The 21,432-nt window shown below is 41.1% G+C and overlaps 1 protein-coding gene across 1 annotated transcript in view; it reads left to right on the top strand.

The window, feature by feature from the left end:
* TLL2 (tolloid like 2) overlaps positions 1-21,432 on the top strand; it is a 122,417-nt gene that overhangs the window by 57,372 nt on the left and 43,613 nt on the right. Inside the window, exons 5-8 of the mRNA XM_025880974.2 lie at positions 9,217-9,372; positions 12,112-12,229; positions 16,449-16,627; positions 17,599-17,704. Of these exons, the coding sequence (XP_025736759.2) occupies positions 9,217-9,372; positions 12,112-12,229; positions 16,449-16,627; positions 17,599-17,704 (559 nt within the window). The remainder of the gene's footprint in view (positions 1-9,216; positions 9,373-12,111; positions 12,230-16,448; positions 16,628-17,598; positions 17,705-21,432) is intronic.

Here is a 21,432-nt window from a genome sequence, read left to right on the forward strand (position 1 = left end):
CCTCTGCTTGTGTTCCCTCTCTCGCTGTGTCTCTCTCTGTCAAATGACTAAATAAAATCTTAAAAAAAAAAAAAATAATCCAGTCTCCACTTTCACCGAGGGGCTATTCTTGAGTCTTTCAAGGTTGGCAGGCAAGGTGCAATGTTGTCCACCACACCCTGGGTTGTGCAGATGGCTGGTCTCTCAGGATGTTTGCTTCCAGTGTGGGGCTGACCAGTCGAATCATGGAAAATTCCCAGCGCCCCACTTGAGAAGGCTGGGGTAGGCCTGGTTCTGTTTATGACACGCCTGTGCCTTCAGCTGGAGAGGGAACCTTGAAGAGCTGTGGCCGTCCTGCTTTTCCACAGAGGACGAGGTCCGCTCCCAGAGCCAGAGAATCTAAATGGACTTTATCCCCCAGCCCACCCCACCCCCAGTGTGTGAAATCCTTTCAGATGCCCCTGAGCTCCTCTTCAAATGTAGGACTCTTGGCCATAATAAATAATTACATCCTTCTATGTGGACTCTGATTCCAGATAGTAGTAATCCAAGAAAATCCAATAATGACAGTTGCGTTAAGATCCTTCTTCCAGGCTAAGCAGAACATCTGTTTAGACATATTTTTAATCGGCAAATGCTTCCTGTGTTGAGTCCTCGGCAAATTAAATTTCTCACTGGACTGAGGGGGAAGCTGTCATTCAATAACCCATCTCTGGAAATAACACCCCGGTCTCTTTCCAGGTGCACTTCAGATTTTCCCACGGTGACTCGGCTGCAGCCTGGCCCTAACCATACCGGCCCACATGCATACACAGCAAGCACAGCTTGTCTGAGAAACACGGGATGTCTCAGTGTTGGTCTCTCGAATAGAGAACTATTTCTGCCCATTCTCCAGAGAGTTGGCGGCAGAAGAAAATTAAGAGACTTGTTGAAAACCCTATGGGAAATGAATAATAAACTTCCACTTGCTACGTCACTGCCCGTGATTACTTAAGACGCGATGATTCTCAGGGTTTAAACATTGAGGGCGTTAGGGCTGCCAACATTTTGGAGGAGTTTCCACCATGGAATTGTTGGGACTGTTGGGCTGTTTATTTTTAGAATAACTCATCCATTCTTTAATTAATTCATTCAAACTACGAAAACAGTGAATACTTACCACCAACCAGGCACAGTGCTGGGTGTGACTAGAGTGGTGAACAGGCCAGCCATGGTTGCTGCCCCCATGGAAATTCCCCCACGCATGGGGGCAACTCACATTTGAAAGCAGTTGGATGGAATTTGTAGTCTAGGATTGGGATGGCCAATTAGAATATCTGCAGAGGCCCAGCAGGTAATGTCAGTGGGGAGGTGGGCTAGATAGGATGCTGGAAAGTGGGGGAGAGATTCTGACAACCACGAAAACATGTACCATGGCTATGGCCAGCAGGTACAACCAAACTCTAGTGGGTTGTAAATGATGGGACGTGGGCCCAATGTTGCCACATCTTTCTGTCTTTAAAGAAAAACTAGAAAATCTGGATCCTAATGTGAAATCCCTTGATTTTTAAAAGTTGGCTTCTAAAGTGATATTGAAACAACAACAACAACAACAACAACAACAAAAACACAGTGTGGGCCAAAAGTGTCCAGGCCAAGCAAAGCACATCTGTGGGTTGGATTTATCCCAAGAGTTGCAAGTGTATGACTTCTGATCTAGAAATTCTACCAGTAAAACGACTATTTTCATGTTTAAAAATGTATTACATGACAGCCTTCTTGTTCATATAACTAACTGAATTAGTAGGAACGCCTATACAAATACAGAACTGCTGAAAGTAATATATAACCTTCCCACCATCCCAAATAAAAGATACAGAGTTAAGAACAAAGGATAGAAAGGGAAATTTCCATGATCAGAAGAGAATAGGGAACACAAATCCATAGAATTAAGCTTCAGATGGTGGCAAGAATGTGCAGAGGGCATTCAAATTGGGCTAAGATTTGGGGGACAGGGGGCTGGTGTCTTCATGCCTATAAATACAGGAGATATGGCCTTGGTCCCATGTGAAGCAAGAAGTGGATGCTGAGATCTTGCATAAAATGAACACCCTCAAAGGGCTTCATACTCATTAAAAAAGAGAGAGAGAGTAGAAGAACTCTGCCCAGTGGCTAAGAGTGGCAAGAAATCTTGCTATCTTTCCTAGGCTCTAAGTGTGGGTGAAAATATGTCATCTATGAGAAACTGAATCTGAAAGCCTGTTCCCCATAAATTGATCTAGGACCCTAGAATCCCAAAAGCCCTGAAAAAACAAAAAATAGGGTCATACTCATAATTGATGGCATATGGGGCTCCTTTAGGAAGGAATGATCTCCCCTAAAAATGAACTTTAAATAAAAACATTAGAAACACAAAAAGTTAATCCATGGAGGAGAATCAGCAGAGACAATAAATTGGAGACTTAGTACCCAAAGATATAGGAAGATAATAGAACCATCTGAAGGAGATTAAATAAGTATATATAGCAAAAGAACCAATCAAAGAATTTGAAACTACAGTAGGGAGGAAAAAAGAACAGGCAGATTTAGAAGCCACTAGATAGGGCTTTTAGAAATGATAAGTATATTGTTGAACCTGGAATTGGATAAATAGTATATTGAACACAGCTGAAGAGAGAATTAATGAAGTAGAAAATAGATCTGAACCTGGAATTGGATAAATAGTATATTGAACACAGCTGAAGAGAGAATTAGTGAACTAGAAAATAGAGCTGAGGAAACCACACAAATTTCACCACTGAGAGATAAAGAAAATATGGAAGAAGGTAAAGGGACAAAATGGATAGAATGAGACTGTTAAGTGCATAATCATAGAAATTCTTGAAGATGAGAGAACTTTCATAGAGAGACTGGGAAAGAGGAGGCAGTGGTCAAACAGATGAGGAATTAGGGTTTTCCAGTTGGAGGAAGAATTGTACTGAGTCCCAAGCAGAGAATTCATACAAATCCACATCTAGACAATTATAATGATGCTGAGAAACACCAAAGACAAAGAACAAAGGAAGGAGAACAGAACAAAAGATAAGACAGATAAGGGGTGAAGGAATGACCATTAAACTATAAGGATACCTCCTGTTGGTAACAATGAAGACCAAAAGACACTGGAATACTATCTTTGAAGTGCTGAGGAGAAAACATCTGTCAACTTAGAATTCTGTACATTCCCAGCTAAACTTGGTTTCTAGAGTGTGGATAAAATAAATTGAGCAAAGATGAAATAGATTGAGGATAAAATAAACTGAGAGCTTATTGTCATCGTGAAAGAATAATAAAAGATGCATTTCCAGGAGGGAGGTATGGGATGCAAGAAGTAGCATTAAGCAAAGAAATGGTAAATGTGAAGGTAGATGTAAATCTGTATTGCAAACAAACAAATCATTGATAATGGTAACTAATTTGGGATCTTAAAAGCAAGTAAACAATAACATGAGAAATCGGGAGGTCTGTTTATAAATTAAAATACTTTAAGATCCTCGTAGTCTCAGAATGAGAATGGAGATTCTGATTTCTTCAGATCCATCTTGTAGTTTGTGAATTCTTTGTACTTTGTTAAGTCCAGTATGAACATTAAAAATTAAAATCAATACTAAAGAATAGAAAGGAGATAGTGGAAATAAAAAGTAAATATGGAAAATATTGTAATCCTACAGAAAGCAGTGAAGAAAAAAAAAGAAGCAAAGGAAAAAAATAGCAAACAACGCACACACACACACAAAGAAGGAAATAAGCCCAGGTATGTCAGTTATAAAATAAGTATAATTTGTCTGTTAAAAGAGAAAGTCTCAGATTGAACAACGAGGAAAAAAATGTAGCTATTTGTCTATAACAGATATACCTAAAATCTAATCACAATTATACACAAAAATCCTCAACAAAATATTAGCAAATTGAAACCATCAATGTATAAAAAATAATTATACACCATAATCAAGTGGAATTTATTCCAGGTATGCAAGGCTGGTTCAACATTTGAAAATCAACTAATGTAACCTTACCATATCAACAAGCTAAAAAAGAGAAATCCCATGATCACATCAACTGATGCATAAAATGCATTTAACAAAATCTAACATTTACAATAAAAACACAGCAAGTTAGGAATAGAGAGAAATTATCTTAACTTGATAGTGAGCATCTGCCAAAAACCTACAGCTTATATCTTACTTAGTAGTGAAAGACTGAATACTTCCCCTAACACGAGGAACAAGGCAAGGATGTCTGCTCTCATGCTCTTATTCAACATAATTCTGGAAGTTATAGACACTGCAATGAGGCAAGAAAAAGAAATTAAAAGCATGAAAATTGGAAAGGAAAAAATAAAACTGTTTCTATTTCCAAACGACTTGTTTATGTAGAAGATCCCAAGGAATCTAAACAAAAACAAAAAACAAATCCTAGAACTAATAAGTGACTTTAGCAAGATGGCAGATATAAGGCCAAACCCCCAAATTGCTTACATTTCTATATACTAACAATAATTATCTAGAGGGGCGCCTGGGTGGCTCAGATGGTTAAGCGTCTGCCTTCGGCTCAGGTCATGATCCCAGGGTCCTGGGATTGAGTCCTGTATCGGGCTCCCTGCTCCTTGGGAGCCTACTTCTCCCTCTGCCTCTCATGAATAAATAAATTAAAAAAATAATTATCTAGAAATAAAACTTTTAAACACAATACATTTAATAAGCACTCAAAGAAAATGAAATGCCTATACACTTTAAAAAACATGTACAATATTTGTATACAAAAAATTACACAAGACTGATGAAAGAAATCAAGAAAGACCTACATAAATGGAGAGACATACTATGTCCAAGGATTGGAAGACTGAATATGGTAAAGATACCAGTTATCTCCAAATTGATCTATAGGTTTAATGTAATTCCTATCAAAATCCCAGCCTGTTTTTTTTTTATAGGCATAGACAACCTTATTCTAAAATCTATATGGACAGCCATAAAATTTATATGGGAACATAACTAAAACAGTCATGGAAAAGAAGTCTAAAATGGGAATTATCACTCTCCCAGATACTAAGGCTTACTATATAACTACAGTAATCAGGACAATGTCATATTAGCAGAGGGATAAATACATAAATCAATGGAACAAAATACAGAACCCAGAAATCAACTCACATACCATACAACCCAGCAATTCCACTCTTGGGTATTTATCTCAGAGAAATAAAAGCTTATCTTCACACAAACACTTGTACACTTGTATATGAATGTTCATAACAGCTTTATTTGTAATATCAGGAAACAACCCAGATAGCTTTTCCCAGGTGAATGGTTAAACAAATGGTGGTACATGCATACCATGGAATACTACTCAGCAATAAAAGGAAACTATTGATGCATAAAACAACTCAGATGAATCTCCAAGGAATTGTGTCAAGTAAGAAAAGCCAGTTCCCAAAGGTGATACACTATAAAATTCCATGTATATAATATTCTTCAAAAGACAAAATTTTCTAAATGGAGAACAGATTAGTGCTTGAGAGTTTAGGGTTGGGTGAGAGGAGAGGGGCAGGGATGTGGATATGATTATAAAATGCCAACATGAGAGATCCTTATGGTAATGCAACTGGTCAGTATCTTGAATGTGGTGGTGGATACACAAACCTGTACATGTGATGAAATTCCATACAACTACACACACACACAAGTATACATGATGCTGGGGAAATCTGAATGAGAGCAGTGGAATACATTAATGTCCATATCCAGCTGTGATAGTGTATTATAGTAAAATGTTCATAAAATGTTACTGTTGGGGGAAATGGAATACAGGGTACACAAAATCTATTATTTCTTACAACTGCATGTGAATCTACAAGTATCTCAATAAAAGTTTCAATTTACAAAAACCATTTCATATACAATGAAGAAAATTGAACCTCAACAATATGACCATTGTAAAATTTGTGTTATTGTTGTGGAAAATGTAATTTACTCACAGAATAATGCCTGTTGAATGACTCATTAAAAAAAACACAATTACACAAAAAGATTGAAAATAAATGAGTGGGAAAAAGGTCTATGAGGCAAACACTAATCAAAACTGATATAGTGACATTAATATCAGCCGAAATATCTTTATTATGGACGAACATTATTACAGATAAAGAAATCATTATTTCATTAATGATGAAAGAAATAATTCTCTGGGAGTATTTAAAAGCCCTTTACTTGTATTACTTAAATAACATAGCCTTGAACAATGCAAAGCAGAAATTAAGAATAAAGGAGAAAGTGACAATCCACAATCTTAGTTGTCAGGGTTGTTTAAAGCATTTTTCTCAGTAACTGATACACCAAGGAGCCAAAATAGTTGTAGACAGAATATGTGAATAACATATGTAGCACCCTTTAACCATCAATTATGGAAATGGATGCACATTATCCCAAGGACATATGGAACATTTATAAAAACCAGTCACGTACTGGGCTGCAAAGGAAGATTCAAAATGCCAAAGAATTGATACCTTGGAGCATGGATTAGTCATCAACAGCCAGGAGGCCAAATCCAGCCTGCCATCTGTTTTTGCAAATAAACTGTTATTGGAACACAGCCATACCCATTCATTTACATATTGTCTATGGCTGCTATCGCACGACAGTGAGAGAACTGGTTGGTTGCAACAGAGAATATATTAACCACAAAACTTAAAATATTTACTATTGTCCTTTTACAGAAAAAGTTTGCTGACCCCCACCTTGGAGAATGGGCCCTTGGAACACAAAGCAATGTTAGAAATCAGTAACACCCACAGAGAAACAAGTATTTAGAAATTAAAAAAATCACACTTCTAAATAACTCAAAGATCAAAGAAGAAAGTCTAAATGGAGCTAACAGAATATATCAATGTCTAACATTGAAATGTACATATCAAATGATGGAATGCAGGTAAAATGGAACTCAGAGAAATTTTAGCCTTAAAATGTTAATAGTAGAATATAAGAAAAATTGAAAATTATGTGACAAACGTTCAACTCAAGAAGCCAGTGCCAAGACAGTTCTATAGGGGAAAAACTAATCTTTGCAACAAGTGGTGCTGGAAAAACTAGATATCCACAGGCAAAAGAATAAAACTGACCCCTACTTCACACCATATACAAAAATTAACTCAAAATGATTAAAGACTTAAGTATAAGCACCCAAACTATAGAACCGAAGATATAACATAGATATAAACATAGATATAAATCTTTGTGAGGTTGGATTAGGCTGTAATTTCTAAAATATGGCACAAAAAGCATAAGAAACAAAAGAAAAAATGAATAAATTGGACTTCATCAAAACTTAAAACTTTTATGCTTCAAAGGATACTATTGTAAAAATGAAAAAGCCTACAGAATAAGAGAAAATATTTGTCAGTCGTATGTCTGATAAGGGTCTGGTATCCAGAATATACAAAGAATAATTGTAACAGTAAAAAGAGAACCCAATTAAGAAACAGACAAAGGATTTGAATAGTCTTTTCTCCAAAGAAGATACGTGAATGACTGATAAGAACGTGAAGAGATGTTTGGCATCATTAGTTATTAAGGAAATGCGAGTCAAAACCACAATGCAATGCCACTTCACACCCATTAGGATAGCTATAACCAACAAGCTTGACAATAACAAGTGTTGACAAGTATATGGAGACACTGGAACCATTTACATTGCTGATGGGAATGTAAAATGGTGCAGCCGATTTGGAAAACAGTCTGCTAGTTCTTCAGAAAGTTAGATATAAAGTGACTGTATGACCCAACAATTCCAGTCTGTGGCATATACCCAAGAGAACTGAAAACACATGTCCACACAAAAATGTATACATTAATGTTCATACTAGTATTATTCGTGATAGCCGAAAAGTAGGAACAACCCAAATGTCCAGCTGAGAGATGGATAAAGGAAATGTAGTAGATCCATGCAATGGAATATTATCCAGCCATAAAATGTAACAAAGTACTGATACATGCTACTACAGAGATGAACCTTGAAAACATGCTAAGAAAAAGAAGTCAGACACAAAATGCCACATATTGCATTATTCCATTTATATGAAATGTCTAGAATAGGCAAACCCATAGAGACAGAAAGCGCCCCAGCCAAGGACTGGGGCAAGGGGTAGAAATTGGGAGCAACTGCTAATAGGTTTCTTTTGGGGGGGATGAAAATGTTGTGGAGTTCTATAGTGGTGATTGTTGCACAACTTTGTAAATATACTAAAAACCACTAAATTGTATACTTTAAAAGAATGTCTATTATGGTGTGTGAGCTATGTCTCCAGTTTTGAAAAAAGAAAAGAAGATAGAAAGGAAACATCAGAATAAAATAAGTGAAAATGGAAGGAAGTAATAAAATAAGTACAATTAATGAAATCCTAAAAAATGAAAGGGATCAACAAAATCAAAAGCTGATTTTTAGGGAAAAGATATAGAAACTGAAGAGAAAATGCGCTAAGTGAGAATAATGAGGGAATCTAAGCAAGTAGACTGAAAACAAAAGCTTACGTTGTCTGAACAGTGAATAAAATGAGCGCGGATTGGGTTATTAGCGTCCATAGGTTCGAGCGATTCCACCCCACTTGTCGATCTCTGCTATTTCCGGGGCCACACGTTGGACTCAGAACCTTCACAGAGCCTCCGTTTCTTTTCCCCGTCCCTCTCTTAAAGGTCCAGCTGCGCCGAGAGACTGGGAAGGGCTGGGGGACTTTATGAGGCTCTGCTTTTTCCAGGGGTTTATCTTGCGAAGAGTTTGTCTTCCCAGCATCACAGACTGGTTTACTTTATTTGTCAGACTGGCCAAATTATTTTCAACCTTTACAAATTGATGGGCATTTGGTCAGGGCAGGGGATTGGCTCGGTAAGTTCTCCCAGGTGTTCCCAGCGCTGAGAAGAGGGCACATCCCTGACTCACCTCCATCCTAGAGGATGCCTTGTTGGGGCCCGCTTGAGTCTGAGGATCTCTGGCTGCCGTTGAGCCCTACAGGGCCTTGTTCGAGGCTTCTGATAAGGCAACCAGCTTCCATCATAGCCCCAGCACCCTTACTAACACTCAGGGGTTCAAAACCCTGAGCAGACCGAATACCCCCTTTAGAACACATGTTCTTAACCCCCCTCTGTGGATTCATGGATAATATAGTTTTAACCATGATGTACAGAAGGAATGAAAGGCAGAGTATACAGCAGCGTGCCTGTCTTGCAGATGGTGAGGAGAATGCCATGCTTCTGCCCAGCCCCAGGACCTTGGACGCCAGAACTGAGACCTTTTCTTCTCGGGTCCGAAGAGCCACAACCTCGAGGACAGAGAGAATATGGCCCGGAGGGGTCATCCCCTACATCATCGGTGGGAACTTCACTGGTCAGTAGTACCAAAGGAGGCCTCCTTCTGGGGCTGGGGGCTTTGTCCCCCTAGGTTGACAGTGTCCTCCCCGGGGTGGAGCAGATGCTGGGGCATCACAGTCCTACCTGCTAATGCCCCGTTATGCCTTTCAGGGCTAGTGCACCGAGCCTGGTGAAACTGCGGTCTCTGCTGGGGCTGTGTCCTCAGAGGTGGTCACCTAGTCCCCAAGCCTTCATGCCGGCATCCCATATGATCCTGGTCTTGAAATAGAGACAGGGTTTGCCCAATGGGTAGGTGAGCAGAGCCCTCCAGGCAGGAGGCCGCTCTGAGCAGCCACACGTGGTAGGCTGACCTGGCTAATGCCTGGGTGGGCACCCTGCGCCGGTCCCCACCCCCGCAGCAATACGCAAGGTAAGCAGAGTGGGCCATTAGATGTGGCCAATCCTGGCTGTGGCGCTTGCCACTAGGGCAAGTCGCTTCACCTCACCCGGCTTCAGTCGCCTCTTCTGTAAGTGGGGATGATAATCTTTTCTAGCCCATAGGGTTGTTTTGAGAATTAAACGAGTTAAGTAGATAAAGCACTTGAATAGTGCCTGGCACATAGTAATTATTTACTGTTGGTATTATTAGCTTTAAAATATGTATGTCAGCCAGTGGCTTTCCATCACTACTAGTGAAACTGAAACTCCTGACCATGGCTGCCAAGGCCCTCCTCCAGGCAGCCCTTGCCCCCGTCCCACCCAGTCTCCTACCCTGCTCCTGCTCTCTTCTCCCCAGTCCCTGTGTGCTGGCCTCGCAGGTATCTTTCCCTTCTGGAACATGCCCAGCTCATTCCTGCCTTAACACACCTGCCCCCGCCCTCTGTCTGCCTAGAACATTCTTTCCCCAGACCTTCTTGTGGTTTCTTCTTATCACTGGCGTCTCAGAGCAGATGACATATCCCCAGAAAGGCCTTCTTTGCCTCCCTGGTACCCCCACTAGCCACTTGCTCTCAGCACCCCACTTTCTAGTCTTTATGGTACTTCCCATTACCCGAAATGCTTTGACTTTTATTTTTGTTTTGCCTATTTTTTGTCTCTGCCCAATGCTGTGGGTGCAGGGATCTTTATTCCTGTCTTTTTTTCATTTCTATGCCTCCAACACCTAGAACAGTGCGGCGACACGTAGTCGATGGTCAGCGGTTATGCCCACAGCAGGCCTGTGGCCAGGGGTAGTCGAATGCCTCAGTGAAAAGCCACATAGAGCTGCCTCTTCTGGCCTCTCAAGTCTGACTGCACGCACAAGTCTGCTTCGTTTCTGCGGATCTATGACTTCTGTGAGAGGTGGTTGATGAGGCAGATGTCCCCAAAGCCACTGAAAACCACGGATGAGTAAAGGCGCTGTGAAGATGTGGACGACAGGACCTGGGAGCTGACTGAGAGCATGGAGCAAGGCCTCCCCTTCTCTCTCCCGGCAGCATCACTCCCTTGCCGTTAACCCAGGGCTTTCTTGTGCTGGATACTTAATGAGGTGCTGGTGATAAAAAGATGACCAAAACACCACCTGCCCTCAAAGAGCTCCCAGTCCTGCTAGGAGAGAAAGCAGTGTGCCTAAAGAATTGAAATACTGGAATTTTAACCAGCGACTTGCTTTTGTTCTCTGGCGCTTAACTGTGTTCTTCTTTCAGATCTGGTGTGCCTTTCTGACCAAAGATTTATATAACCTTCATCAAAGTTAACTAATTTTATGTAGAGAACTTTCTTAACATGGTTTTTGTTATTCTGTAATTAATGGGATTGCTATTTTGGTGAGTGATTGAGCTATAAATGGTTTGAACTAAAAAATATCAAGATGTAAAAAAAATGGACAGCTAAGTTACTCTTTATTCTGTATGTATTTTTGGGGGGACAATATGATATCACACCTATGTCTTCCAGACTATGATGGAAGCCTCCACAGTGCTTTGTTTTTGGCAATGAGGTCATTCTAGAACTCAGACCCCAACCCCAACCGTCCTTTGTATTCACCCAAAAACTCTTTTTCTAGATCCTTCTCATTGTTTCTAGGAAAGTCAAAACAGTCTTCTTCATCTCAGATTGATAGATTTTTTTTTCTTTTAAAGAATACATATTAACTGTAAGTAACTATCAGCCGGAATTTACAGCTACTTTGTTCTTGCTCCCAATTTACTTATTGCTCTATTTTTCAACACATTTCCACTCAAGGAAATATGAAGACATGTTCAGAGAAAGTATGAAATTCACCTGTTGTCAAAGGCTTTATAGAAAATGAGGCTCAAGGATCCCCCAGAAAACACTGCAGCCCTATGCAAAAGTAACATGAATGTACATGAAAACAAACTTTTTAAAGCATATGGGCCCATGCTCCTGTAGATATAAAATAAAATGAGGCTGCAGAATGCAATGCTGGTGAGCTACTTCAAAAGCCTAAAATTTTCAAATTGAATAATCTGGGTAAGATTTTTGTTTTAAGTTTAGGAAGAAGTACTCTCCATGCAAAGGAAAAGCTGGAGAGCCTGGGACATTCTGAAAATCTATTTTTACCCTCTTTTCCATTCACAAACTCTTACTCTCTGAGTTTTGGTAATTCAGGAAGGTTATATTCTTAGCAAGGGAAATCCTTATTCCTACTGCATTTCTATTCTGGGTCACCCAATGTTCATTGGAACAAGCATTGTTGTAAGTCAGCATGCCTTACGGCATCTGAGGGAGGCATGGACCCATCAGTGCAGTGATGAGACTTGCCCTGTCATTTCAGGTAGCCAGAGGGCCATTTTTAAGCAGGCCATGAGACACTGGGAGAAGCACACCTGTGTGACCTTCATAGAAAGGACTGATGAAGAGAGCTTTATTGTGTTCAGTTACAGAACCTGCGGGTAAGTAAGCTCAAGCAAGGCCACCTCAACAGAATCAGAACCAGCAATTGGATGGCTCATGAGTGTTGAATTTTCTCTGTAAAACCAAGTCTTTCCAAGGAGTTGTGATAAATAGCGGCCTGGGGTTTGTCAGAAACTCCCCTTGCCCCCGAGGAACTCACAATCTAGTGACAAAGTAGGTGGGTCAAGAAGACTCTAGAAAGATAAGGAGTCTGGATCTCCTGTCATGGGAGCAATTGAAGGAAGTGAGGGTGTTTCATATGGAGAAGTGGTTCTGAACCAAGCTATGGGCTCCCTCATGACATATATACATTTATGCAAAATTTTGCATATAATTTTATGGGCTCCATGGGCTAACAGGCTTCTTCCGGAAAACATAACAAACAATAAGATGCCTGGATTATGACTAAACTTATCTGTTAGGCCAGGCAATGTAAGTGTGATGTAATCTCCTACTAAAAGAGAAAGTTTCCCATACTGGGTTCAAATACCTCAACCCAACTACATGGTATATGCATGAAATGACTACTGAAGAGAATGACCCAGAAAGGTTACATGTAAAAGGAAAGAAGGCACACAGGCAAACGCTGACAAAAAGAATATTAGGATCGTAATTTTAGTTATAGGCAAGGCCTTTTTTGTTTTGTTCTTGTTTTGTTTTGTTCTTAAAGTCGGGAAGTGTTTTAAAAAAAAGGTGAGACACTTTATAATGAGAAAGAGTCCAAGCTACAGTGAGAATATAACCATCATAAATCTTTATGCACCAAACTGTGCAGCATTAAGAGTCATAAAACCAGCCCCAGGGAATTCAAGGGGAAATAGACAGAAACACCAGCAGCAGCGACTTTATTTCATTTCTGTCAACCCAAGGAGATCAATGTCAAGTTGACCAAAAAATAAGTAGAGATTTGTAGATGATTGGAAAAATATAACTAATAGAGTTGATCCTATGGGTCTATCAGATTCTGCAATCTGATAACACATCTTTTCTAAGTGCATGTTGAACATTTATAGACATTGTCCATCTGTTAAGCATGAAGAACACCTCAATGGATTCTCAAAGGCAGAAATAGCATTAACATATTCTCTGATTGCAAGGCAATGAGACTGGACATCATAACAAAAGTAGAATAAATACCCCTGCATTACATAGTAAGTTAAAAGCTCCGGTTTTTTTTGTTTGTACAACTCTTAGGTCATAAAGAAATCAGGATCAATATTACAAGCTATCTAGATGATAAAAGTCCTACAATTCTAAGTTAAAGAGATATGGCTAAAGCTGTGTGTGTGTGTGTGTGTGTGTGTGTGTGTGTGTGTGTGTGTGTGTGTCCCAAGCCCACATCAGATTTAACAATGATAATTCTAGAAGCATTTCTTTTAGACTCAGGAACAAGTCGAAGATGTTCATGATCACAATTATTTTACACGTTTTGGGAAATGCTAGCCAATATAATTAGATAAGAGAAGGAAATACACACAGTAAGTATCAGCAGGAACAAGGCGATGTTTGCATTGTTTGAAGTTAATGTGACATGTACCCAAAACCCAGAAAAGCAATTGAGAAACTATTAGAAACAAAAGGAGACCCTGTTAAGGTGACTGATAACAAATGTAATAAACAAAAAATTAATTACTTTTCCTTATAATGAAATAATTTGATATGCTTTTATAATGGGAAAAATATCACTTTAATAGAAACATAATAAATAATATATCTAAGAATAAACTTAACAAAAATGCAAAAATATGCCAGACCTATAGGAAGAAAATGCTAAAACACTAAGGAAACTTAAAAAAAAAAAAGCAAGAATGGAAATGCATACCACTTCCTGATATGGTGATACTCAACATAGTAAAGATGTCAGAACTTCCTAAAATAACCTATAAATGCATGCCATTGTGATTCAAACATCTACATTTTATGTAGATGTGGGTATATGGGTATATATGGTTTTAGAACTTAAACAAATGATACTAGAGTTTATCTGGAGGAATGACCATGTAGAAATAACCAACAGAGAAGGAGAGAGACAGAGGCAGAGAGAGAGACAGAGAGAGAGGGAGACAGAGAGAGAGAGAGGGAGGGAGAGATAAAGAGAGAGAACACAGGGACCGAGGGATGGAAGTAGGGTGGCGATTATGGGAAGAGGTCTGATGGTCTATTCAAACACCTAGGATTTAAAATGCAAGTGAAGATGATAATAATTAGGACCATTTGGAACGGAGCAAGAGAGTTTAAAATGATTATGCCTATACACAAATTTAGGTAGCATTTTAAATGAATAAGAGAAAGCTGGATTAGTCACTTGGGATATTTTAATACTGGGGTAGACAGCTCATTGTGAAAAAAATAAAGCTGGATTCCTACCTCACTTTGTACATCAAAATGATTCTAGCTGGATCACAGATGTAAACATTTTTAAAAGGAAAAAGAAAGAAAGAAAAGAAAAAAAAATTTAAAAAGTATTCGAAACAAGAAACGAGTGGATTTTACTTATAATCTTGGCATAGAGGTGGCCTCTCTAAGCAGGACATAAGAAAATGAAGACATTACATATGTTGAAATTTTAAAATTCTATATGGTGAAAACAAAACCAAAACAACACATACACAAACAAACAAACAAATGAGAAATAAAGTGAGAAAAATATTTTCAATATATTTGGCAATCAAAAGACTCATTTCCTTAATTCACAAAGGGTTCTTACATATCAATAATAAAAAGATGGACCACCCAAAAGAACATAGGGAGAAGATGTGATCACATAGTTCACAAGAACGAAAAATACAAATGTCATATAAAACATGGAAAACTATCCAGTCTCGATACAATGAAATACCATTTTTCACCTATCCAGTTGACAAAAAGAATTTGATAAAACCAGTGTTGGCCGGGTTGTGGGGAAATAAGGCTTTTTAATATATTATTAGTGGGCATATAAGTAGACACGTTTGGGGATTGCAATTTGATAGTATCTATCGAAATCTCAAATGCATATACCCTTTTATCTATCAATCCCAATGCTAGGAATTTACCCTGCCACAAACAAGAGTCAACCATTTCTTTGTTTTGCTTGTTGTTATTTGTTTGTTTGTTTTCTCTTCCTTTCCCGTGAGGCTTTGTTTAAATAGTGAAAATTGGAATCAGCCTAAATGTACACTGATAGGAGCCTGATTAAATAAAATTTAGTACTTTGTTACTTTGAAAAGAATGAAGGAGGTCTATATGCACTGTTATAAAAAGATCTCTAAAGTAAGGAGGTAAACGGTAAAAGTGAAGGACAACATAAATAGTGCCTTTTGTAATTTAAAAAATGTGTATATTTAATTTTTCTGAAGGATGCCCAAGACACAATTAACAATGGTTATCTTTGGATGAAGAGATTAGAGGGGGTGAGAGACTTAATACTTCAATCTATTGAACATGTATTTTTTTAAGACTATCTGAGAGAGAGAGGGAGAGAGAGAGAGAGTGGGGGGAGGGACAGAGGGAGAGAGAATCTCAAGCAGACTCCACGCTGAGTGTGGAGCCCAATGTGGGGCCCGATCTCATGACGCTGAGATCACCACCTGAGCTAAAACCGAGAGTCAAGACATTTAACCAACTGAGCCATCAGGTGCCCCTGATCATTTTTTTTTTTTTTTTTTTTTTTTTTTAGTGTTTGATAGAGGTTATCTGGGTGATAAAGGTGGTGGGATTGTGGGCCATTTTAATTTTTTTCCTATACCTTTTTATATTAGGAATAATATATAATAATATATTAGGAATAAATGTTATTTGAAAAAATAATTGTGCCCAGAAGGGGAATCATTTCCAAGGCTCCTGTGATAAGGGTACCAAAACTCATGCCTTACAGAAACTCAGCTGACACCTTTCATTATCTCTTTTCCTTGTCATCAGAGATGATCTAGCAGAGACTTGGAGGTGCGGTCGGAAGGGGTATGGGCTTTCTTTCAGGAATCTAGGCCTTATCTTTCTTTGGGTTCTCAAGTGGATCCATGACCACCAAAAAGGTGAACCATTTTTGGAGGGCATTTCTGTATTGGGAGGGAACTTGGACAATGAGAGTACTTTCAGCTCTGAAAGTCTGTTTCTTTTAGATACACATGTGTGTACCTGCGCGCACACACACACACACACACACACACACACTGGGGAGGGCATTAGACTCTGCCTATTCTCTGACCTGCTGATCTGGGTATTTCTGCAACTGTCCAGCTGTTGTTCCTACGTTGGGCGCCGAGGAGGAGGCCCACAGGCCATATCCATTGGGAAAAACTGTGACAAGTTTGGCATTGTGGCGCACGAGTTGGGCCATGTGGTTGGGTTCTGGCATGAACACACCCGGCCAGACAGAGACCAGCATGTCACCATCATCAGAGAAAACATCCAACCAGGTAAGGAGCCAGTATGGAGTCTGGAAGCCACCGGCCAGGAAGATGGCGTCCCCCTGGGGCAGGCAGGTGTGAAGGTGAGGGGTTTCGGGGAGCTGATCTGTGCTCATTTGTTAAGTAAGGAGGCAGCAACCCTACTGTGCAGGCATTTGTACCCAGCACTGCCACTGTCCTCTGTGGCCCTTCCTGGAAGGTCTTGCCATAGCTTGTAGGTTATAGCACAAACAAAATGACTTTCACGTTGTAAAGGACAATGAAATCCAACTCCATTTCCTAACAGGAACAGAATGGACCAGAACACAGTTGCAGCATCAAAGCTGAGAAGCCAAAAAAGGAGTTCTCCTGGTTGCTTTTATAAGAGTCCCTTTTGCTGACTTCAGCAGCACATCTTTTTGAAACTGAAATACAATTAGGACATGAGTACATGTGAATGCACTATTTCTGCCTGGGAATGCTCTGCCCCAAGGCAGATAGAATGTCTAGATTAAAAAACAAAAAACAAAAAGACTTCTCATGTTAAATAATTTTATATAGAAGTCCATAATGAACATGAAAGTAGCTGACTGAATAACATGGTTGCCTTAAAATGCTTTTGAGAGTCTGAATTGTGAAAAATTTGGGATTGAACTTAACTCTCTGATTTTTCTTTTCTTTCAGTAGCAAGATCAGAGATTTACTTGTTTTTTAAGTTTCTGAGCAATCAGATCGATAATGAACCTGTCCACAAACTTGGCATAAGAGTTTTGAGCAGCATTTGGGGAGGGGTTGTTGGGTGGCGGGGTTGGGAGAACCTAGGGCCCCTCGAGGTTTCACGTTTCCAGTCTGTTAAAACCAGCACGAACGACCACACCCCTGCTATTGGATTGGGCCAAACGAACTCTCAGGAGTTGCCATGGGCCCTCCTTTTCCCCCTCTGCCTCCTTTCAGGTACCTGCCTTGGTTTTCAAAGGCCTTAACAGAGTGTTGTGTCACAGGTCAGGAGTATAATTTCTTAAAAATGGAAGCTGGGGAAGTGAGCTCTCTGGGAGAGACGTACGACTTTGACAGCATCATGCACTACGCCCGGAACACCTTCTCAAGGTCGGAATCTATGCTTCTGCCTCATGTGTGTTTTGCTGTGGCTGCCGCAGGCTTGGGTCGGATTCCTGGAGGTCTGCGGAGAGTGGGTCTCTGCATGCTTCTCACACAGTTGGCCTGTCTGTCCTTGAAATACAGTGGCCTCTGGGCTGCAGCGAAATATAATCTAATCAGGTTCCCGCTAATAAGATTGAATCCCATTGTGAAGCTGGTGTTCCATCATGTCCTAATGTCACAAGCAGCAAACTGGAAAGGGGAAATTATCGAGAGGTTGGCCGGGATAATAACATAGGGGCTGTGTGTAAAATTTCCGGGGGGTGGGGGAGTCTTCTAAAGCACGTCCTTGATGTAAGCCTGGTGGTGCTCACTGGTTCTCTCAAAGAGGTGTGGTTTATTGGAAGCTAGACTGTACAAGAACTGGGAGGGTTGTAAATCATGGATTCGTTTTCGAGGTGAAGAAAATGAGGCTCCAGCCAGCTCGAGGGCACACAGGTAACTGGGGTCGGAGTGAGAACAAAGATCCAGGTTTCCTACCTGCGGGTCACGCTTGATGGTAGCCCATGTATACTCAAGTATGACCAGACTGGTGATTTACAGCCGGCATCGGCAGGATCTGTTTTGATGAGTTATTGCTGTGCTGGACTGGGTGTTAAGTATTTCCAATATTGCCCTTGCTTCTAGACCATATGAGTGTTTTGTATAAAGAAGTTTTCTCTCACTAGTCCCAGTGTTGTGGGTCTTTCCGAAACCTTGAGTTAGAGGAGACATGGTAAATATTTTCTCTCTTGGCATTTTTTTCTGTTTCCTCTTAAAACTAGCTTGTTTGCCTTTTATTTATCTATTTGATCACTGAAAAAAAGATTTTTTTAAAAAGATTTTATTTATTTATTTGACAGAGAGAGACACAGCGAGAGAGGGAACACAAGCAGGGGGAGTGGGAGAGGGAGAAGCAGGCTTCCCGCTGAGCAGGGAGCCCGATGCGGGGCTCGATCCCAGGACCCCAGAATCATGACCTGAGCCGAAGGCAGACGCTTAATGACTGAGCAACCCAGGCGCCCCGAAAAAAAAAAAGATTTGAAATGGTTTCCAGTATATACACAGGACAAGAAACAGATGTATGAGGAAACTTGAGGATGGGGGAGGGGAAAGTAAGGGTAGAGAGCTACACTGAAGGCCTGGAATCAACTGACTATTCAGAATACATGCCATAACGTCACGTACACTTTTGTGGGATTGACAGCAAATCCTGCCCTGTGCTTCTTAGCAGTTATAGCAAAGAGGGAAACAATCCACTTCCTGAGTCGCTATGTCCATAAAGATCAAAGGAAACCATTCTTTCAGGAGACACACTGCTCTTGGGAGTGAACAGGGAACTGTGTACCCAGGGCTTGTTGGCTCTTGGGTAGGGATGCTGGAAGCATGCTGTTGATGAGGTCACAGAACTGGGGGAGAGATCCTCCAAACCTCCATATCCCAAGTTCTCAGTTGCAGGGGGAGTGGGGTGCTGTCCCTCTGGCCACGCAGCTGATTTAGCTGTGATCTCCATCCTGCATGCACCCAGCTGGGATCTCTCCAGAGCTCTAATGGGTGGAGTTTTGTCAAAGTCAGCATCTTTGAATTGGCATGGGACTGACTGACCCTGTTCTTGTTACTCTTCCCCTGGCTCTTTATCAGAGGATACATGTAATGAAGAGACCACTGAATTGAGAGTCAAAGACTAGGTTCCAGTCCTAGTACCCTCACATACTGTGCGATTGAGGGATGTGGAGACAGTAATTGTGGATAGCTTTGTGCTGGGTCAAATCTCCACCTCCCTGGGTATGTTTCCTCATGAGAGGGTTGGATTAGATGTTCTCTGAGCCTCTTCCAGCTCGAACATTTCCTGTTGTGATTTCTTAATCTGGTGTGGATGGGTGAGGCTCTGACAGATGGGGTCACCTTCATTGCCATGTGGACATTCGAGGCTTCCTCTTCCACATTGGGAAACAGAGACTTTGAAGGACCTACCCTGGGTGGGGGCGTCTCTGGGGAGTCTCAAGAAACAAGGTGGTGGGCAGGATGAGAGTCCATCCTACAGAGGTCAGAGTGGGATGCTTGCGTGTGGGGGCTGGGCTGACTCTCGGGTTTGGGAAATGGTGTAGGAAATACGTGGATCAGACCACATCAGCCCTGGGGTTGCAGGCTGCTAAGTAGAGACAAAGTACTGATTTTGTCGAGAACCACTGTCAAGTCGGTCCAAGTGAGAAGGTTGTACCTTGGGTCTTGTTTCCATAGCTGTCCTAACTCTTATAATTTGTCTGTTAATTATTATTATACATTCATCTGCTCCTATTTATCTCTTACATCCCTCTCTCCCTAGACTGAGACCTTTGAGGGCATCCTCTTCTAGTTTCCAGCACCGACCATGGTGCCTGGCACAGATGTTCAATGAATACTTCTTAAAAGAATAAATCAATGAATGAATCAGAGGAGACAGGGAGATCTGAAATGCTGGGGACTGGGTGAGGCAAGAAATTTCCATTATCCTCATGGATTTCTGTCCACATACCCACAGATGTGGTGGTCACTTCATAAGGACGATCTACAGACATCTCCTATGAAGGGGGTTTGGGGATAAATTACTTCCAATGGGCTGTAGGAATTGCACTGCCTCCCTGGTGCCTTCCATGTGCCAATTACCATGAAAAGCTCTGAAACCAGAGGCCAGGGCAAGAATGCAGACAGTGTCTTCTGGCACCAGCATTTCTTTCCTTTCTTTTTTTTTTTTTTTTTTAAGTAGGCTCCACCCCCAGCACAGAGCCCAGCACGGGGCTTGAACTCATGACCCCAAGATCAAGACCTGAGCTGAGATCAAGAGTCAGACACTTAACCGACTGAGCCACCCAGACGCCCCAAGGTTTTATTTAAGTAATCTCTATACCCAGTGTGGGGCTCGAACTCACAACCCTGAGATCAGGAGTTGCATGCTCCACCGACTGAGGCAGCCAGGCACCCCCTTTTCTTGTTTTTCTTTTAAGAAAAAAAATTTTTCTTTTCCTGTGATCTGTAGCTCATAATACCATCCCTTTTGCCCCTCAAAGAGATAACCGTTATTAACACTGTTGTCAACAGGGAGCAGTTTATCAGCACAGACCAGTGGAAGCCCATGGACCAAACCCCTAAAATGATAGCTCCCCATCAAGGGGATTCAGAACTCCTCAGAGGGAGATGGGCGAGGGGGCGGTGCTCAGGTGTGATGGGCAGCCAGGTAGGAGCACAGCAGCTCCCCTGAAGGCCTCGAAGGGAGGCAGACGTCTCCTTCTGCCACCATGATGTCATTAGTGCAACAGGACAGTCTACCCCTAAACTAATGGCTCACAACAACAACTTATTTTTTTGTGACATTGTGGGTCATTCTGGCTCATTTTCTGGTTTTGCCTGGGATGATTTCCACAGCAATAGTCATGTGGCAGCGACACCGGCCTGGGAAGTCCAGGATGGCGGGCGCCGTGTGTGGTCGTTGTGCTGCCTGTCTGCCGGGGGACCCCTCGGTTCTCCTCCCTGGGGCCTCTCATCCTCTGGCAGGCTAGACTGGACTCTTCACTGCATTGGGCCTCAGAGTTCCTCCAGGACAAGCAGGGAGGCCGCAAGACTCTTAAGACCCAGGCTCTGGAACTTACAGGACATCACTGTACAGCTCATTCCACTGGCCGAGCAAGGTGCAAGGCCAAGAATATGAACAGTAGGAGGTG

The sequence above is a fragment of the Callorhinus ursinus genome, unplaced genomic scaffold (genome assembly GCF_003265705.2).
Source record: "Callorhinus ursinus isolate GAN/ISIS: 27379988/994484 unplaced genomic scaffold, GSC_fseal_2.0 scaffold20, whole genome shotgun sequence".
Classification (NCBI taxonomy): domain Eukaryota; kingdom Metazoa; phylum Chordata; class Mammalia; order Carnivora; family Otariidae; genus Callorhinus; species Callorhinus ursinus.